At 40.7% G+C, this 21,270-nt stretch overlaps 1 protein-coding gene across 2 annotated transcripts; it reads left to right on the top strand.

Annotated features, from left to right (window-relative positions):
• Positions 1-343: 343 nt before the first annotated feature.
• On the top strand, positions 344-20,967 carry UPP1 (uridine phosphorylase 1). Of its 2 annotated transcripts, none has more exons than XM_075921690.2 (8): positions 344-596; positions 6,081-6,148; positions 9,469-9,586; positions 11,178-11,336; positions 13,645-13,759; positions 15,842-16,051; positions 17,877-18,023; positions 19,863-20,967. In XM_075921690.2, the coding sequence occupies exons 2-8, from the start codon at positions 6,096-6,098 to the stop codon at positions 20,000-20,002; spliced, it is 942 nt and encodes a 313-aa protein (XP_075777805.2). In that variant the 5' UTR covers positions 344-596; positions 6,081-6,095; the 3' UTR covers positions 20,003-20,967. The 2 variants fall into 2 exon arrangements, with proteins under 2 accessions (XP_075777805.2, XP_006136411.2); XM_006136349.5 differs by lacking the exon at positions 344-596 and adding an exon at positions 616-989 and having other exon boundaries at positions 19,863-20,965.
• Positions 20,968-21,270: the final 303 nt, after the last annotated feature.

Here is a 21,270-nt window from a genome sequence, read left to right as displayed (position 1 = left end):
AGAAGTGGGCTGTGCCCACAAAAGCTCATGATGCCATCTACATGGTTTGTTAGTCTTTAAGGTGCTACTAGACTATTTGTTGTTTTTAAAGTTTTTGCTGTTACAGCCTAACTCAGCTACCCCCCCTGTATCTTACAACACACAGAATTAAACACTTCTTAGCACCCCTCTCCATTCTTGTTACCCACCCTTAGTTGCATAATCAGCTTGTCACACAGTTACAGCCTGCACATAGAATGAAACGCACCACCGGGCTGTGTTACACCCTGCCCGCTCCCCCGGCTCCCTCTTTGTGCCATGCACACACACGTCACAGACACAAGCTGGGACCAGCCCGCGGAAAGCTGCGTGTTCACGGTCACAGCACATCCCCCTGGGGCCCGGCTTTCCCCGAATTGCGACTGACGGCTCATCCCGGCCCGCCGTGGGAGGAAGGGCCCCGCCTCTCCCCAGGCCCCGCCGCCCCGCCGTGCATTGTCCCACGCCCGCAGCACCGCGCCTGGACCCAGCCCAGCCGCAGGAGGCAGAGCAGCCCGAGAGACCAGGCGCCCGCCGCACAGACCCCCAGCAGCCGCATCCCCCCGCGCCTGCCTCAGGTGAGCGCGAGCTCCAGGGAGCCGCTTCTCCTGCCCTTCTCCCCACGGCTCCGGCTGCCGCAGCGCGGGGGCGGGGCCAGGAGGCGGGGAGGGGACCGAGGCGGCGGCGGTGCCAGGAAAGGGGCACGGAGCAAGGTGCTGGCGGCGCTAGGTTTCCTGGAAGCGGAGCGAGGCGTGCAGCGGCTCCGTGCGCTTGCTAAGGCCGGGCCAGTGCACTCCCTGCTGCGGCCCCCTAGTCCCTGCGCGTGGTCCAGCAGCAGCGCCCATCGCTGCCCTCCCGGAGCAGAGAGCGGGCGCCCCTGAGAGCAGGGCCAGCGCCAGTGGCTTTCAGACACTCCCGAGCTCGACAGAAATTGGGCAGCCGCTGGAGCTCAGCTTCTCCTTTCCAGCAAGGTAGGTTACAGCTGATGCATCTGAAGCCAAGCCATGCCCGCCTTTGACTGTGCAGAGAGATGGGCTATGTCTAGACTGCAAGCCTCTTGCGAAAGAGAGCGTCTAGACTGCACGTTGAACTTTCGAAAAAGCGGCTTGCTTTTTCGAAAGAAAGCATCCAGTGAGTCTGGATGCTCTCTTTCGAAGAAGCCCTATTTACATTGAAGAACGCCTTCTTTCGAAAGAGGAACTTTCGAAAGAAGGCGTTCTTCCTCGTGAAATGAGGTTTACCGCCATCGAAAGAAAAGCCGCGTTCTTTCGATTTAATTTCGAAAGAACGCGGCTTGAGTCTGGACGCAGGGGAAGTTTTTTCGGAAAAAGGCTACTTTTCCCGAAAAAACCCCTGAGTCTGGACACAGCCATGCAGAGTAGGTCCAGGGGAGGTTTCCTAAGGACGGTGCCTAATATACAGCATTTCTGGTTAAAAATCCAGTACTGGAAAACCTCTGGAAACTGGGATTTCCTTTCTTTGTTCCTCCCTGGCTCAGGAGGAAATGAATCTTCAGAGCAACAGCATTCTTCTCTTCTTTGGTGAAATATCACAAGTTTTGCTGGTACTGCTTGAGAGCTTTATGGGTCAGATACTTGGTGGGGGAGGTAGCTTTGCTTTAGAGCAAAATACACTCCCATGTTTTACAGATAAACTAACAGATTAGATCAGGGTTCTTCCTCCTAGGTAGGAATAAACTCATACTAAACTGTCATTATATAAGTGATAAATGAATAGGCATGCAATAAGAAGGGAAAGAATATTGCAGAAGTACTATATAATGGAAGCAATCACTTAGGAATGAGAAAAAATATGCTCACAGGAATTTTAGTTTAAAGAAATAACTTTACTTATACTGCAAATTGAGGGCCTCATGTTAAAGTCAGTAGGAGTCATCCCAATGAATTTAACAGTAGATGGGTCAGAACCTGAAAGTATTAGCTACTACTTTAAAAATATTAACCAAAAATTAATCAAATAAAGCCATTGCAATAATAACGATGTGCTCTGCATAACTAAAATATTAATAATCAGATCTGATTAAAATAGGGATTCTACTTTTGAATTTGAAAATTGCACCTGCTGTGTACTGTACCCTGTGTGCCTTTTTCAGAAAATAGTTTCTCAACACCTGTCTAATGTCAATTGTATCATAGAAAAGGAAGTTTGTTAAAATAGTTTCCATTGCTATCATAAATGAATTTTTTTCATTTTAAGTATTTTTTTTAGTTTTAGGAGATTTTATTAATCATGATCTAGCTATCCATAATATAGTAGCATATGGAAGTGAATATTGATTCCATTAGTAAAAGAGGATTACAGATTGAAAATGAAAAGACCTGAAAATAATTTAAATAGTTGTAAATTTACTTAAAAATTAATGTAATTATTCTTCACTTTATGCACTAAGCAACCTATGAAAGACTACAGGCAGTCCCTGGGTTACTCTAGAGCAACTCTGCCTCCGGCTTCCTGTAGTCAGCCGCTGGTCAGTTTCAGCAGCGGCTGACTTGGGGACGCCTGGGGCAGAGCAGCTGGGGTGCTGCCGGGTTGGTCCAGTAGCGCCGAGGAGCGGTGCTGCGGGACCAACCCGGCAGCGCCCCAGCTGCTCTACCACAGGCGTCCGCAAGAAAAGCCTGGTCTGCTGAGGGGGGTGGGGGGGGGCAGCACTAGCTGCGCCCCCCCCCCCCCAGTAGAACAGGGAGACGCGGGCAGCGGGACTGCCCAGATGCGCCGCGGTCCCGCCGCCCGCGTCCTCCGGGGCGAGAAAAGCCCCGTTCGTAAGTACGGATCCAACGTAAGTCGGATCTGCGTAACTCGGGGACTGCCTGTACTCCAAGTAGGATCAAATGTAGCCCACATGTGTAAGGGTAATATATTAGTTGTATTAGTTATATAACTATGTATTCTTATTGTTGGAAATAATACAACTCCAGTTCTCTTGCATAGTTGGATCAATAATTGCCTAAGAACTGTAGCATGATGCTATGCAAATATTACTCCATTTAATAATTATGTTTTTCCTCTGTTAAGCAGTTGTAATGATGTGTGACTATAATTACAGAGGCAATTCCATGCCCAGTGTAACTGGTGATGAAATTTGACCCAGTACTTTGCTAGTTTGCTGCTATGTGTCTATACATGTTTATTATAATTTCTTTTGATAAAACTGATTACCTAAAATAAAGGGGGAAAATACTTCCTCTAGGCATCAACACATTTTCTGTACTTAATAACTTGTTATGAACTAGGTTGAAACCTGTTATAAGTTGAGTTGAAACCCCCTTTACATTGAGAAGGGTAAATTTATCCTTCAGTTAATATAGCTGTGAGCATAAGCTCTCACCTAAAGCAACTTGCCCTGCATGACTCTGCCTAGAAGCTTTTGTGTGAGTATTATCGTGGGTAGGCTGTGTATGTAAACAGGTCTCACACGAACTGAAGACAAAACTTATGAGTTTGTGTGTACAGATCATATACAAACTGAGGACAGATAGTGAGAGAGGCAAAAAAAAGCCAAGTAGGAGCCTAAGGATATTGGGACCCTGGAAAAAAAGCTAGAGAGAGCACTTTTGGATTGGAGTTGGCTCATGAGATTTGGGGGTAAGGGGTGGGAGTATATACACTTTTTCTCCACTACCACTGTTGTTGGTAAAGTTTTGTTAGCCAGGGGTATGAAAAAAACCCACGCCACAGACTGACATAATTGTCACTGGCAAAAATGCTGGTGTGGACGGGAGGGACGTCAATGTGTAGTCGACTACATGATTAACTGATAAGTCTGGGCTTATCGGTTAATCTTGCCAACTACATGCATTTTCCCCTGCTTCTCCCCCGCTGTCTCTGTATCAGAGGCAGCACAGGGGGAGGAGTGGGAGCCGGTGCCCCTAAAGAGCTGGCTTTAAGTAGTCTCCCCACGAGCACCCGATCTGCCTGCCCTCTCCTCCATGCACTGCTACCTCTGATAGAGAAGAAGCAGTGCAGACAGTGAGGTGGGCAGGCTGGAGCTGATAAACGCAGGGATCCAGCTTTCAAGCAGGCTCCCCTGGCTTGCCGGCTCCCCGGATCTGCTTGCCCTGCTCCTTGCTGCCTCCTACAGAGTCAGCCAGGGTGGGGGGCAGCCAGGAGATGGTGCTAGGGGGAGCCAGATTAAAAGCCGGTTCCCCCCAGCACCAGATCAGTGGTGCCGCCTGCCCCCCACCCTGTGCTGCTGCCTCTTTTAGTCCAGCTCTCTGCAAACAAAGGCTGGTCCACGGCAGCAGCTCCTGTCTGTGGGGGGTCCAAGCTTCCTGGGAACAGGGACTGCTGCCACCTTGCACTGCTGCTTCTGTATCAGAGGCAGCAGCATAAGACAGCAGGCAGCCAGTCTGCAGAGGGAGCTGTTTCTTAAATTAACTCCTCTGGCGGACCGGCTCCCACCTGCCACCTTGTGCTGCTGTCTCTGTATCAAAGGGGGATGGCAGGGGGCTCCCCGGGAATGGGGTTGGGAGCACACTGGCTGCCAGCCCCGCCCCCACCTTCCACCCCCAGGGACTATAGAGTAGTCAAGTAACCGCTAATATTTCATGCAGTTACATGACTATTCAATTACACAATATCTAACATCCCTAGTGGACAGCACTATCTGGGTAAGAAACACCCTCCTGCTGACATAGCTACTGCCTCTTATTGGGAGTAGCTTAATTAGGCAGGTGGAAGAGCTCTCTCTTGCTGGCATAAACCAGCTACACAAGAGACCTGTGACCTGGTCCCTGGCAACTGTGTAGCCTAGTGGCTAGATAGCAGAGCAAACAGGTGAAAAAGGAGGCTGTGCTCCTGGCCCAGGAGCTCTGAACCACTCCGTAGTGAAGTCCTTACATCTGGGATGTGACCCGAAGAGTCCAGATTCCCCTTAGTTGGGGCTTCGCATTAGGTTCCCCTTTTTTTCTAGTGAGGGTGTGAGTGCTTACTTGCCCCCATGGCTGCTGAGTGGACAGGCTCTGGTTCATGTCCTTATGATTGTTGAGCCATGCTCCGGCCTCCTTGTTAGTCAGTGCCAAACTGAGTCAGGCTCCTTCCTCCAGTCCTGGCATTGGTTGCAGGTAAATCAGGACAGGACTGTCTGGGCCCATAGGCTTTCTTTAACCCCTGTGATGCCAGGCCTTCCTTTCTCCCTCACAAGACCTTACACTGCACCGCAGTTCAACTGCAGCAGTACTGCAGTGTTGCTGTAAGGTCTGTAGTCTAGACATAGATTAAGAAATTGCTTCTTTTATACTTGGTTTCTTCCACATTCAGCAACACAGGACTTTTCTCATTCCTTATAAATAAACAAGACTACCTCAGAGAAAAGCATGAGACTCAGTTTCCAGCTGGAATGTCCCCAGGTCTCCAAACTTTAACTAGCTGCTAGAGTTAAAAAGAGGCAACAGATTTCTTATTTTCCACATGCAAATATTCAGGTTTGTTTCATCAGATCTTCCGTGTTTCTTTCTCGGAAAGAATTTATTTTGTAATTTTGTTACAAAATATGACTCTTTCCTCCTTTTGCAGTCATTAGGTTGAGTGTTTTTGAAGGAAGAGATTTGACACAATAGTATTCACAGACCATTTATGTATTTACTTATTTGGGCTAAAGAATAATGCAGAACTTCCTTTAGACGTTTTATAACTTGTCTTAGTCATAGAGAATGAGTCAATTCTATTTTACATAAGAATGACAAAACTGTTTTTGTGTAGTACAAGTTCTGATGCAATGCTATTTAACCCACTGGCACCAGCTGTAAAATCATGCATTTTAATTTTAGGTACATGCACATTAAAAGAATTCAAATGGTCAGATGCTCACATTATTGAAATCTCACCATTTTTTATGGATTGTATTATTTGTCAAATTATCATTACTTTTTTTTTACTTAAGTTTAATGACTATGTAGTGTAGATGCAATATCTGTTTTGCAGTTAATGAAACACATTTTAAAGTGGAACTACTTAATGTGTAAAATTAAGCACACATAAAGGTCTTTGTAGAAGCGGGGTCTTATTTTGCCACTGAAGTGCCATATGCTGTTTTCTTTCTTCAGGTCTAACTGTACAGAATGGCACCTGGTGCTACATCTAAAAAGAAGACTGACGATGAACAGTCATCAAAGTAAGAATCAAAACTAATTTCAGTAGCCACTTTGAATTTATATAAACTTACCACTTTTAATTTCTCTAAAATAGCTTGTCTTTCATTTCATAATCTATGTTTAAATAGTAAAACTTTATAAGAACATATATAGAATGAGGTCAGGTCTAAGCTCAAATCTTTTGCTACTACTGTAATATCAGTTAGGCATGTGATTTTTTTCCCCAACATTTTTGTACTGGTAAAAGCCTTTGTGTGGACTCTGTTATATTGGCAACAACAACAAAAAGACTTTGGCAGGTATGGTTTATTTAATTCAGAGAATTGGTTTAAGATGTATTAACAATAGCACTCTTGTCAGGATCAGTTGCGTCTACATTAGAAGGGTTTGCCAGAATAGCTATACCACTATAGCTTTCTGTGCAAATTGAGTGGAGACTATACATGAAATCATGGCTCAACTGAAGTCAGTGGGAGTTTTATCATTGACTTGAATGGTGGCAGAATTTCATCCCATGTATTTTGGAATTTTGAAAAAAATATTTCAATCCACTAATCTCAGTCTTACTTTAGATTTATGATGGTATAAGAAAATGAGTATCAAAGATCAATGGTTAGCCCTCAGATATTTTTATTTACTTAGGGTGTGTCTAGACTACACCTGTCTGTCGACAGAGAGATGTAGATTAGGCACATGGAAATTGCTAATGAAGCAGGGATTTAAATATCCCGCACCTCATTAGCATAAACATGGCCACCGCTTTTTTCAAAATGGAGTTTTTTTCAGAAAAAAGCAGCAGTCTAGACGCAGATTTGTCGAAAATAAAACCTTTTTTGACAGATCCTATAATTTTGCAGAGACTACCTTGTCTATCGGGGCACAGATAAAGGCAAACTCCTGGTGATTTATTCCACCAGCTTGATTAAAAAACTAGTCGTGTTAATATAGAATGTTAAGTGATTTATTTAAATTACAATACAGAAATGTATTTTCTGCTCCCCTCAGAAACAGTGCAAAGGCATTAGGTAGTCAGGTGTGATGGAGGAGCAGAGGGATAGGGAAGGAGCCTATAGTGGAACTGGAAAGTGAGTGGATGTGGGTGTGAAAAATATGGACAGGTTTTGGTGGGGGAAGAGGGGCAGGAATAAAGATGGGATTGTTAGGGCATTGGGAAGCCTCCCTATATAGACCCTGGCTGACCTCAAGTCTCTCCCATTCAGTCAGGCACATCTGTCACATCCCTGCTCCTCCATTCCTATGGGTCTCTTTATCCTCTTCCTTTATCCTGCATGAGCCTGCAGTCCCCATCCCTATGTGGCCTGTACTGTGACTCTCATTCAGTCTCTGGCGAACACTGTCCTGACCTCACTACTCTGTTCCCCTCAATATCCATTCTGACCCCAATCTGTGCCCCACTCTGTCTTTCCTAAACTAGCTCCACTGGCTAAGTGCTATGATGAGCTTCTGCTCTTGGAGGAATGCTGTGCAACTGCACATGCACAGAATTTGTTTTCCCACAGAAAATGCAACCTTCCCTAGAAGTGCTGTAGTTCTGCCTTTTGCCTATCAGAGGTCACTATGGCACCAGAAGCAGCTGGCTGTATTCATGATCCTGGCTGTTCTGGCACTACAGAGGCCTCTGGTGGGCAAAAGGTGGAACTGCATCACTTCGCGGGAAGAATGTATTTTCTGTGCGGAAACAAAATTCTATGCCAGACATGAATTCTCCATGTGCACACTGGCATGGAATTTCCCCAGGAATAAAGGATGCGTAATAATGCAGTTTTTAATTTCATTATTATATAGATTTTTTTCTCATTGGACTTTCATTCAGCGCATAGATTGGATCTACTCTGGAGATGAATCAGGGTTGTGTAGTTAAGGAGGATGTTGTTTGTATGATCCTTTATTGAAGAAGTTGGAAGATGTGATGTGAATGAGAAAGGGGATTGCAGGAAGGCAAAGAACAGAGTCATGTTATGGCTTCTATGCCACAAAGTTCCTGTGTGATGGTGGGCAAGTCAAATAACACGCCTGCATTACAAGCCCCAAAATTAGTCGGAGGAAGGCTTCCATAGTATGGATGTGCTATCTTGATGTAGAGCCCCAGGAGGCAGTGAGGAGTAATTACTTTGAATGGCCCCGGGAAGGCACTATTTCGAAATAGCAGCAGTGGAGCATCTACACTACAGCTATTCAGAAATAGCTATTTCAGAATAGGTGTTATTCCTCATGGAATAAGGCTTCCAGTAGTTGGAATAATTTATTTCAAATTTATTTTGAAATAATGGAATTGCTGTGTAGATCCTCGCATAATTATTTCAGAATAACATTAGTTATTTTGAAATAACGCAGCTGTATAGATGTACCCGACTTGTGTGTTTTTAATTTTCTGAGTGCCAATTTTGAGATGCTGACATCTGATTTGCAGAACTGCTAAAAGCTCACACATACCTTGAAATCAATGAGAGATGGGTCTTGAACATATAAAGTACTGCATAAAGCTACATACTCCAAAAATTCAGTTTCCAAGGGTGCATCAACACTGCAGGGCTTAACTGGAAATAAGATATGCAAATTGAGCTACATCAATTGTGTAGCTTATTTTGAAATAGGGATTGTCTACACAGCACTTATGTCGAAATAGAGCACTCTTCCTTCGACTTCCCTTACTCCTCATACAATGAGGGTTACAAGAGTCATAATAAGAAATCTTCCAGCTTGACAGTATTTTGACATTATTTTGAAATATCTGCCTGTTGTGTAGAGGTGTATTAAGTTATTTCGGGAATAGCTCTAGTTCCCTCGAAATTGTGTTGTAGTGTAGACGTACCCTAGGAATTTCAAATTTTGCACCTGAAATTAGTGTGCCTCCGCTCCTATCTGTAAAATGGGAAATAATAAAACACTTTCATCTCTCAGAGGGGCCATGAAAATAAATTAATGGAGCTCTCAGATTTAGCCCTGGGGAAATTAATAATTTTCTATTTTGAGAAAGGTTTAAGTATCGTGCAGTGAATAAGGCCTGAGACTACACACTAAAAAGGATAAAACATAATTTTGAATAGCTGCTTGTGTAATGAGCATGGTTCTTCCTGTACGCTGAATGAGGTAGAGGTCTTCTAGAAAGAAAAAAAACCTAGTATGTGATGGTGTCATTAAAGATTGTCTCATAAGGCATGCACACATGCACACAAGGGGGTAAGTTAAAGGTGCACAGGCAACTTTAATTCTGGCTTTTTTTAAACTTTTGAACACTAGACTTTTATAACATTAATAATGGTCTTTTAACATAGGAGTTTTTTGAGTTTAATATATATTTTCCATTATATATGGACAGAGACAGCTTAATTCATCTCTCTAACCCTCACCTTGAGAAAATGAAAGATGATATATTGTACCATTTTGCTCTTGGTACTGGCACCCATGATTTTCCTGCCTTGTTTGGAGATATAAAGGTAAGAACCTTGATTTCATTCTGGAAGTTTAAACACGTTAGCCAACTGTGCAACTCCCACTGAAATGCAATTGTGTCCAGAATTAGGTTAAAGACAGCAGCATGAATCAGTTTGAAGAATGCATAGAAAAGAGATAAGAACCCAGAGGGAACACTAGCATCAACCTACAATATTTAGATTTACAAAATTAGTGTCCTTTTGTAATTATTGGGCCGAATGTTGCAATCTCTAGTCAGATGTCAGTCAGGAAAATCTCCCTTCTGAGGCCTTATCCTGTCTCCTCTGAAGCCAATTCCAAATGTTCACTCATTGCAGTGGAAGTAGGTTCAAGGTCATAGCATCCTAACTGAAGTTTTATTTGAGTAAGGGTATGTCTACACTTGCACCCTCTTTCTAGAGAGGGATGCAAATGAAGACATTCAAAATTGCAAATGAAACCGGGATTTAAATATCCCACACTTCATTTGCATATTCGTGTTATGGCACTATTTCAAAATAGCACTATTTCGAAATAACAGATGCTGTTAAGACACGGTTATTTCAAGAGAAAATATTACTCTCGAAATAACTGGTAAACCTCATTGTGTGAGGAATAAGGGTTATTTCGAGAGAGGGTTTTCTCTCGAAATAACTGCGTCTTAGCAGCGTCTGTTATTTCAAAATAGAGCCACAATGCAAATATACAAATGAAGCACGGGATATTTAAATCCCGGCTTCATTTGCAATTTCAAATGTCTTTTATTTGCATCCCACTCTCAAAAGAAGGTGCAAGTGTAGACATACCCTAAGGACTGAGTGGATACTACCCATCTTTCATTTACTGAGTAAAGTAGCATTTTGTCCTTTTGCATGTACTGTGGTAGCTTCTTTTACAAGGTTTATATGAAGTCAGATGAGTTACTCAGTCTATTAAAAACAAAACCTCCGTACTTGAAATAATACTCCTGAGGTGACAGAAAATGCATCATCTGCAACCTATTTTTAAGGTATATTTTATATATTCATTGTTTTTCTTTTTTACGATACAATGATATTAGCAAAGACATTACAATGAATGTGCCCTAGAAATGAGTTATGTGTGGACACTGGATCAGAAATAAATCTCATGGGCTTATTTAGGTTTGTTGTTTGAACTCTTCAGTTTGTCAATGCTACTATTTCCTGATTGAGAACTACTCTCTCAGGCTCCTGGTTCATTCCTATATACCAGTACAGTTATGGAGCCCTGTCTCCCTTGGCATATTCAAGTAATTTCTCTTTTACATTCACGCTGCATTCTGTACCTATTATTTAAAACACATCCCAGTTCAAAGTGCCATTTTAAATGTATGTGTGCCTAGTTCTACATTTTGCACTTTAGTGATGAAATTCCATTGCCAGGCAATGGCAGAGACCCTTTTAAGCCTTATATTCAAACATTCATCTTTACAGACCTCTCTACAAGGAGTGTAATACTAAAAATAATGTAGTTGGGAATAATTCTGATTAAATCTTTTGTATGATTATATTTAACTTTGACTGTTCTTGAATATGCTGCCTCATGAAGTCAACTGCCTAACTGTTTTGATGTATTGAATTCTATCCATGCTAGTTTGTATGTGTTGGAGGAAGCCCTTCACGGATGAAAGCTTTTACCACCTACATAGCTAAAGAGCTTGGACTTGAAAGTGCCAGTGGGGATTATCCCAACATCTGTGAGGGAACTGATCGTTATGCCATGTACAAAGTAGGACCCGTGTTATCAGTCAGTGTAAGTATTAAGCATTAAGAGGAGTGGAGGAGGAATTATATTTGCCAGTACTTCAAAAAAAGAACCAGGCTTAGTCCGTGACTATTGTTTTGAGTATTCCTGAAGTAGAAAAACAGAACGTTTTTCAATATGCAATGCCTTAGTTGGAACTGAATCAACAATTCAAGTATATTTTAAGTGGGACATGCATGCCTATTTCTGTTAAACATTTCTTTAGAGGATATAAATCCGAATTTTTAGGTGTATTTCAATGGTGCAAAGTACGGTAACTGGAAAGAAGAAAGGGAGCACGGCTGGTGTATTCCTACATCCCAGTGATTCCTGGCTGCCACCACAACCTTTTGTAATCCCAAGCCCTAGGTTTTCTACCTTACTTGTCCTATTCTAGAGAGAACACAGAGATGGCTTATCTACAGTGCTTATGGGGGAGGGACAGAGGTAGCTATAGCTCAGATTTTCAAAAGGTACTTAGGTGGTTTAGGAGTACAAGTACCAATGAAAGTCCACTGGATTTATACTACTATGTCATAGACTATGTCTACACTGCAATAAAAGACCAATGGCACAGCTGCAGTTGACCTGTTCAGGGGACTTAGACTTGCAAGGCTTGTGCTGCAGGCAAAAAATTGCAGAGTAGATGTTTGGACTGAGGGTAGAGAGCATGGGCTCTGAAACCACTGCAACCCTGGGCTCCAAACATTTACACTGCCCAAGCCCTATGAGCTTAAGTCACTTGGTCTGGTTCTTACACGCAGGGTACGTCTAGACTGCAAGGTATCCCAAAATAGCTACCCCACGTCAAAGGAACTTATCTGCTATTTTGAAATAATTTTCAAAGTAAAGGACGCGCTATTTCGGCATCTCTATAAACCTCGATCCACGAGGAATAAGGGATGTCTCAAAATAGTGCTTTATTTCAAAATTTGGCACCGTATAGACGTTTCAAATTTCGAAATAGCCTACTTCGAAATAAAATCGAAATAAGATACGCAATTTGTGTAGTGCAAATTGCGTATCTTATTTTGATTTTAGTGTGCAGTCTAGATGTACCCACAGTGCCCAGGGCCTTTTTAATTGCAGTGTGGACATACGCATAAGCATGGGAAAACCCACCCCAAACCCCATAGCATCAACACCACAACTGTGGCCATGTTGTGCTCTCTTCCTCTTAATGTGCAAATTGTCATATCATGGTGTGAGCTGGAGCACATTCACAATTTTAAATAAACCGTAGATTCTACCTTTTGTAAGATTTTAGCTCAGTTGGACACATCCCTGTTTCAGGTCATTAAGAACAAGAGGGAACATTGATCTCAGGCTCTGTAGAAGCTTTGTGAAGGCATGTAACTGTAAAAGATTACAAAGGGACTCATGTTTAGAGCAGTGTTTCTCAACCAGTGGTATGAGTATCCTTAGGGGTACTTGAGAGACATCTGGGCAATATGTCAACACAGCTGAAATTTGGAGAAAAGTGAATTTTTATTCTAACTTTTATAGCACTTTATTATTTTTGTACTTTTTACATTAAAAAATTTCATCGCTTGCCCGGCTATAATTAAGTTGTTTGAACAAATGTGTTGCAATAGTAGAATTTTTTTGTGTGAGTCTGAAAACTGGGTACTGAGGGTACTTACAAATTTTTTTTTTGAAAAAGGGGTACTTTATAAAAAAAGGTTGAGAAACACTAGTTTACAGTATAGAGAATATAACCTTTTAAAAATTAACATCACCCACGGTATATGGGAACACTGCACCACTGCAGTCAATAGGGGTGCATCTAAACTTGCCGCTTGAATTTGCATAAGAGCACTGACTTTGTAATGTACAAAATCACTGCTTCTTGTGCAAATACTTTCATGCTCCTGCTCAGGGATAAGCCTTCTTGTGCAAGAATACTTGCGCAAGAGAGCCAGTGTAGACAGGCACTTCAATTTTTTGCGCAAGAAAGCCCGATGGCTAAAATGGCCATTGGAGCTTTCTTGCGCAAAAGTGCTTCTAGATTGGCAGGGATGCTTTTGCACAAAAGCACTTTTTGCGCAAAAGCATCCTTGCCAATCTAGATGCTCTTTTGTGGAAATACTTTTAATGGAAAAACTTTTCCGTTAAAAGTATTTCCGCAAAATCATGCCAGTCTAGATATAGCCTAGGAGTTTTTCCATTGACCACAGTAAACTTCTACACTGGCCCATAGGTTAGGTCTGCATAAGACTACTTTTGCATGTATTTTTCATTTTAATTCAGCCAGTTTCTGACTCTTCTGTTAATAATGTATATGAATGTTCAGTGTGAATTTCTGATTTCATTTCAGCATGGTATGGGTATCCCTTCTATAGCAATCATGTTGCATGAGCTGATAAAGCTGTTGTATCACTCCAAGTGCTCCAATGTAACCATTATTCGCATTGGCACCTCCGGTGGAATAGGTATTTTCCCTTGATATTTCTCTTTTTTAAAAATTATAGCATCTTTGTAGTTAAAGTTTTATAACACATAGGCATAACAATAAGATCTAATACGTATTTCATTTTCAGAAGTCTTTACATATTAGTTAATGCCTATGACAGTCTTGTGAATATTTATTAAGTAAATATTAGCACCCTTACTTTACAGAGAAAACAGAGGTTAAAGGTGCCTTGCAATGGAAAACAAATTGGATTTGGTGCTCTCTTTTCCTTCCTTACAATGTATAAAGAAATCCTGAATATTTTTTTAAATATTTTGCTTAGTTTTTACATTAATAATTTAGTTTGGGTGCATCTCACAGCAGAGTAATAGCTTATTTCAAATTTGGGAGCATCTACACAGCACTTATTTCAAAATAGAGAACTCTTCCTCCGACTTTCCTTACAGGAGTTGGAGTAAGAAGGGTTACAGGGTTACAGGAGTCGGAATAAGAAGTCCTTCCGCTTGACAGCATTTCACCATTATTTCAAAATAGCTGCGTGCTGTGTAGACACGGGCTAAGTTATTTAAAAATAATGCTAATTATTTCAAAATAATGTTGCTGTGTAGACATACACTTCACTAGTGAAATAGTGACACAGGAGTCAAGAGAGTGACAGCTGAATAACTGAAAAGGAATTTTAAGCAGACGGTGTAAAACTTTTTGGCTTGTTTTTGTTAATATCTATTTGACTCAAATAACTAAACATTTTGGATAAAGAGTGACTAGGATCAAGATTCAGCAATCACACTTTTTAAATTAAGGTGTCAGTGGTCACATTATGCATCCTAGGGAAGTCCTCCACCCAAACAAGGGAGCACTGAAATTTGCATTCCTGTTTGTTCTCCTATTAAGAAAAACAGAAGAAATTCTTTTCAGGGCTTCTTCAAGGCATCAGAGGGTATGTCTACACTGCAGTGTTATTTCGAAATATCTAATTTTGAAATTTCTTATTTTGAAATAGCGCGTCACACACAAAATGCATTTTGAAATAGCTTTTTGCTATTTCTAATTAGCGCGTCCACACTGATTGGATGCTGAATCACATTTAAGGCCCGCCAAAACTGGTTCCGGCAGGGCATCAGGTCAGAAGTTACCTTGTAGCCAGGGAGGCTAGCAGGGCACCCTGGGAAGTGCTGGAGGCCCCCTGTTTTGAAATAAGCGTCTACACAGCGCTTATTTTGAAATAGCAATTTTGAAATTGGCGCTATTCCTCATGGAATGAGGTTTACCAATTTCAAAATAAGCCCTTTGCTATTTTGAATTAATTTCAAAATAGCAGTTGGCTTGTGTAGATGCTAGGAAATTTATTTCGAAATAAGGGCTGTTATTTTGAAATAACTTTGCTGTGTAGACATACCCATAGAAAAGTGAAAAAGAATGCAAGTCCAATATTAAAAAACACACCTTTTTTAGTATTTTAATATCATCTTTAAAATATTGGTACACAGTCCCAGTGAATGGATCTTAGTTCTGCTTTAGGACACACCTATCTTTCACACCTTAGTCCAGAATTCTGGATCATGAAATAGTGTATATGAGAGAGAGGTAGGTGTGTGTGTGTGTGTGTGTGTTTCTTACATTTTCAGTCACACATAGCAGTCTTATTTTTCCTTAAACTTTATTACCCATTAGATAATGAATTTTTTTATTTATATAATTTTAAAATAAAAGATGATATCTTGTTCCCCAGACAGGAAAATATGCTTGATTGAAGAGATCTGCAGCAAGCTGGGGAAAAAGTCATTTATGCCCTACATGAAACATTTCCAAAACAGTTTGGATTTGTCAGACCATTAAGCTTACTTGATGGCCCTATGTCTTTGATATAAATAACCTTTTAATTGGCAGTATGCTGTGTCTCTTCTGTAGAGTTATTTTGAAACGTTTGGAATAGTAAATATAAGCATACACATAGATCCTAACACTTCTAGCATTGAGTTTAGTGGCAACTCTGATTGATTTCAGTAGGAGCAGGACTGGGCTATAATGTACCTTGTTTACATATAAGCAGAGAGGCCGAACAGCTCACTATATATATATATATATTTTTTTACAACAGGTCTGGAGCCAGGCTCAGTGGTAGTAACCCGGCAATCAGTAGATGCTACCTTCAAGCCTCAGTTTGAACAGGTTATTCTGGGCAAGACTGTAATTCGCAGTACCAATCTAGATGACCAACTAGCTAAGGAATTGATGCAGTGCAGTAAGGAGATAAATCAGTTCAATACTGTTATTGGAAATACTATGTGCACTTTGGATTTCTATGAAGGTAAGTCTAGCAACAGAATAACAGAAGTAAATTAGTTAGCAGGAACGTATGCAAATCAAACTGGATTAGGGGACTAAGGCTCAAATCCAACAAAGTCCTAAATATGTGCTTTTCTTTAATGAGATGAATAGTCCAGTTGATCTCAATGAGAGTACAGCTTACATGCTTAAATTTAAGCACATATTTAATCACTCGGCTGTATTGGGAAGTAATTTTGTGGTGTTTTTCTTCCATAAGGATGCATCTACACAGCACCCTAAACTCAAAATAAGATACACAATTTGCACTATGAAAATTGCGTATTTTATTTCAAAACTATTTCGAAATAGCTTATTTTGAAATTTGGCGCATCTACACAGCACCAAATTTCAAAATAACACGCTATTTCGAGCCATTCCCTTGTGCAACAAGGTTTACCGGGATAGCAAAATAGTGTGCCCGTTATTTTGAAAAATATTTTTAAATAACAGGCGGCTTTTGTAGATGCGGGGTAGCTATTTCATGATATATACCTCTGGTATCCCGAAATAGAAATGTAGTGTAGACATACCCTAAATGATTATCTGAAGAGAGAGTTGACAATGATTGACAGATCATAAATCATATGTCTTTTGATTGCTGAAGTATCAGGGTATTTCTCTAATGGAGTTTCTATTATCCCATTTAGCACATGATAGAATTTGATAATGAGAGTTATTGGTGTGTTTTTTAATTGCTCATGTGCCTAAGCAAAATTCTCTGTAAGCAGCCCTGCAACGAATTTTTGGTTCATCCTTAATTAACAATTAATTGGATAACTGGATTTTATGTCAGTACTGCTGGATTTGGGATAAGCAAGAATCAAGGATTTAAATTTGGGATCGATTTAGATAAGTATCACAAAAATTCAGATGCTTCTATGAACCTGCCAGGTTTACAAACTGAGCTAGAAATCTTCTGAGAACAAGCTTTCTCCCCAAGTATCTGCCTCTAGTTGTGGCTGGATATATTGTTTGGAGAGCACACAATCCTTGGTTCTAGCAGTGCTCAAGGTTATATCCGGATCTCAAACACAGCAATGTCAGTATGTGGCTTTCTTCAGTCACCATTAGAAAGGGTAATGGGTCCATGGTCCAGTCAGTGGGTTCTAAAAGTACACCAACAGGTTTTCCACTGATGCTGGCAAACAGAGAGAGAACATCAGCTTTGGAATGCAGTTCCTGAATACAAAAAATATGATAACTAGAGAACAATAACATTTATTTTGGCTACATGCAGTCTAACACCACTTAATAACTAAAAATTTGTTCCTCTAAGGCTGAAGCCCCAAAGAGCAGGACTAAACTAACTCTTTCCTAAAAATAGGCACAATATCGTCTGACTTTAAGAAACTCTTTATCTCTCATTATCTAAAAAGTCCTGAAGCATAAATAGGGCTCAGCTTGTTCCTACCCTCTGTATCAGAAAGGTGTTAGCAGATCTGGATGCTTTCCTAGGGGCCTACTAAACTAAAAAATAATCAATACATCAAACCAGCCGAGAGAAAATGTCACAATTAAAATTCGAAACTTAGTTCATCTGAGGGATTATATCCTACATTTTCCTGTTTATGAAACTGGTCATTTAGTTGGTCTTTTCATTTCTAATTATTCTGATCCTACATTCAAATAATAACTAACAATTTACATTTATATAGTGCCTTTCAAGTAAAAACAGAGGTTAGTGCAGTGATAAAAATTAGGAAGGGTATATTAGAAATTATAACAATTTTGTGTCCCTTGGAGCTGAAGCTGTCCCCTGTACTTTCATCAGTACAAAAAAATATATATATTTTTATGCTTTTTAGGCCAAGCCCGTCTGGATGGTGCAATCTGCTCATATGCTGAAGAAGAGAAACTGAAGTATTTGAAGGATGCTTATGATGCTGGAGTCCGAAATATTGAGATGGAATCTTCAGTTTTTGCTGCTCTTTGTAATCTTAGTGGTGTCAGAGGTAATTGTATGAATGGCACTTTATTTAGACTAAATCATCTGTGTTGTAGAAAACATACAGTATACAGAGTTTAAAGCATTACATTCATTGCAGTGGAAAGTTATACTATACTATTAGCATATATGATTATAAATATTTATAGATGTTGTTAAACTTATTTTAGTCTGATTTGCCAGAACTATGCAGTACAGGCAGTCCCCGGGTTACGTACAAGATAGGGACTGTAGGTTTGTTCTTAAGTTGAATCTGTATGTAGGTCGGAACTGGCGTCCAGATTCAGCCGCTGCTGAAACTGACCGCCAGTTCTGACTTACATACAGAATCAACTTAAGAACCCCAGGCATCCCCAAGTCAGCTGCTGCTGAAACTGATCAGCAGCTGATTCCAGGAAGCCCGGGGCAGAGCAACTCTGCCTCGGGCTTCCTGTAGTCAGCGCTGGTCAGTTTCAGCAGAAGCTGACTTGGGGACGCCTGGGGCAGAGCAGCTGGGGTACTGCCTGTATGTTTGTGCCAGGTCTATGTAAACTCCCTCACACAGCTCTTATCCAGTTCAGACCTGATTAGTAATTTCTCCAGCTTTTGACTAGCACTGAGAAACAGCCATTCAAGTCCAGAAGTATTCAGAGGAACTAATGTAACTGCCTTAAAATTAAATAAGAAACTTCAGTCAATCAGTCCCCCTGCACTGATTCTAAATTGAAATAATAACTATTAACTTACATTTAGATAGTGCCTTTCAAGTGAAAAGAGCTTAGGTTCAGTGAAACTACAGTCACATTCTTTACTTACACATTAAAATGGAAGACAGATAGACAGATAGATAGAAGATTTGCATTTGCAAACAATTCTGAAACAATTAAGAAAGCTTTTTAGTAGCCTGGTGAATACTGTGGTTCCCAGTTTAAAAAGCATGTTCTCTTATGAGGTAGTTAATGTTTAGGTAGATGAATTTAGAAAAAATGCGCAAGTAAAACTTTAAATAGTCATTTTCTACTCTTCTCAAGAAGCCGTCACACCCCTCTCGTGTGTGTGTGTGTGTAGGGCAATTCTTTTAGAAGAAATGGGGCTTTTGATGGAAGCGACAGGGCCAGGGCAGCCAGACCTACACATTGCCCAGATCACAGTGCACCTGCCCTTTCCAACCCTCAGTATTGCCTGGAGTGTGGTGGAGGGCACTCTGGTAGCAGCACCAACAGCCAGGAGCTGCAGGCCCTTTTGAATTGCCAGGCCCTAGGACAGTTGCCCTCTTTCCCTCCTGCCTGTCAAAGGGCCTTGACTCTTGTCATTTGCTATATGTTTGCTCTAAGCTCACAAAGTCTTCCTTTTCTAATTGGTCTGAGATATGAGAGCATGACTTCTTGTGAGGTGTTTATTACTTCTTCCCCTCTCCCCCATTTATTACCTGCTGGGGAATCCCACATTGCATATGCTCTATTACTATTGTGTTAACCACAGTAGTTGGATCCAAGCTACCTCAGGTAAGTTAGCCTACGCGTAGCTTTTGATCTCTAACACAATTTTACTAATCGTCTTCACACATTGTGGGAAACTTATTGAAAAAAAATCCTGTTCAGAAAAAGGTTCTAATGATGCAATGGCCATGAATGTTCTGAATGTGACTGCATGTTGAAGCAGCTCCATTTACTTTACTAATGGCTTGGTAGCTCTCTTGCAAACTACACAAACTCATCACTGAAACTATTAGTTTCCGTGGCTTTATCTCCTCTTTTGTTTTGATATCTCGGAAACGGGTGTACACTTAGAAGATGCTCTCATGCTTTCCCACTGTGAAAGTTACTTAAATGTAATTTCTAACAGATACTATTCCTTTTATCTGTAGCTGCTGTGGTTTGTGTCACACTTCTGAATCGACTTGAAGGGGATCAGATTAGCAGCTCACATGATGTACTTGTGGAGTATCAGCAGAGACCACAGAAATTAGTGGGACACTTTATTAAGAAGCGTCTTGGTAAAGTGTGATGTACCCATCCCTTTGCTGGTTATTAGCAGAAGGCTACTATTTCTTTTGTATGAAAATAATGATCATAACTATAAATGCATATAAAAGTTATTTTTACCTCATGATAGGTTAAACCAACCAAAATGCACTTAATTTAATAATTTGTAACCGTGTTTTAGTAGCAGAGCATGCTGAATAATCTTAAATTAAGATTTAGTTTATTTGTATTGTTTCAGAGGACAAAAGGTTTTACAATTTTCTGTATATTGGAAATAGCCCTAATGTGCAGCATTAGAATATGGTAATATATAAAAAGCATTATTTATTCATTTTAGCAATAATATGTTAAATATTTGCAAAGCCAAACATTAAAACTAGCTTCAAAAGAAGAACAAAACTAAGATGTACTATAAATCCTTACTGTGTTTTATGTTTAGTAATTATTGAGGAAATTTAATTATTTTCATATCAATAAACAATTATATGACAAACCTTTCTTTAGCTTCCAAGCCATGATTCAATAAGGTCCACATGGATTTAATTCTATACGTGTACTTAAGTCCATATGTATTCAGCAAAACCCTTAAGCATGTGTTTAAGTCCCATGGCTTAAAATGAATTATATGCTTAAGTGCTTTAATGATTCAAAGAACTTCAGTGAGAATTAAAAGCATTCAAAGGCAACGTTTCCTCTAATTTTTTCCATCTGTGTGGATGTGTACCACCAATAGAAACACACTGCTGGCTGTGGATGCTGTGGATGCCCTTCTAACTAGCTGGGTGGCATTTGAACCTCTCCTGGGTGGACGCCCAAGCGCACAGCTTGCAGGGAACACTGCTCAGAGGAGAGATACACTATACTCAGGATTGGAGACAGGTGACTTGTTACTTCTCTCCTGATGATTTAACAGTCATCACCTTTCTTCTTAACTTACCTTCATCGCCACTTCCTCAGGTGATGGTAGACACCACTGCTCCCTTTAAGCTGAGCAGCAGCCCAGCTTCACAGGTGATTAATCAGCCCCACCCAGTCAGAGGCTCAGGGTTGATGCACAGAGTTGACTAAGTGGAGCTCATTAATCATCTGTACAGCTAGGCTTTCCAGTAGCTTAGAGGGAACTCTCCCCTAGTCATTCATGATTCTTGTGGAGAATTCCGAAATGCCTTCAGCTATAGAAGCAAATCCACATTCGATGTCTCCAAAGAGTGTCTATGCGTTCCTTCATCACCATCATTTTGGATCCAATGGTGACTTTTAAAATATTAAACTCTACAACTATGGACTCTA

The sequence above is a fragment of the Pelodiscus sinensis genome, chromosome 2 (assembly GCF_052426305.1).
Source record: "Pelodiscus sinensis isolate ZL-2025 chromosome 2, ASM5242630v1, whole genome shotgun sequence".
In the NCBI taxonomy this organism is placed as follows: domain Eukaryota; kingdom Metazoa; phylum Chordata; order Testudines; family Trionychidae; genus Pelodiscus; species Pelodiscus sinensis.
Note: the sequence above shows the minus strand (reverse complement) of the source record. Positions and strands in the feature narration are given on the sequence as shown.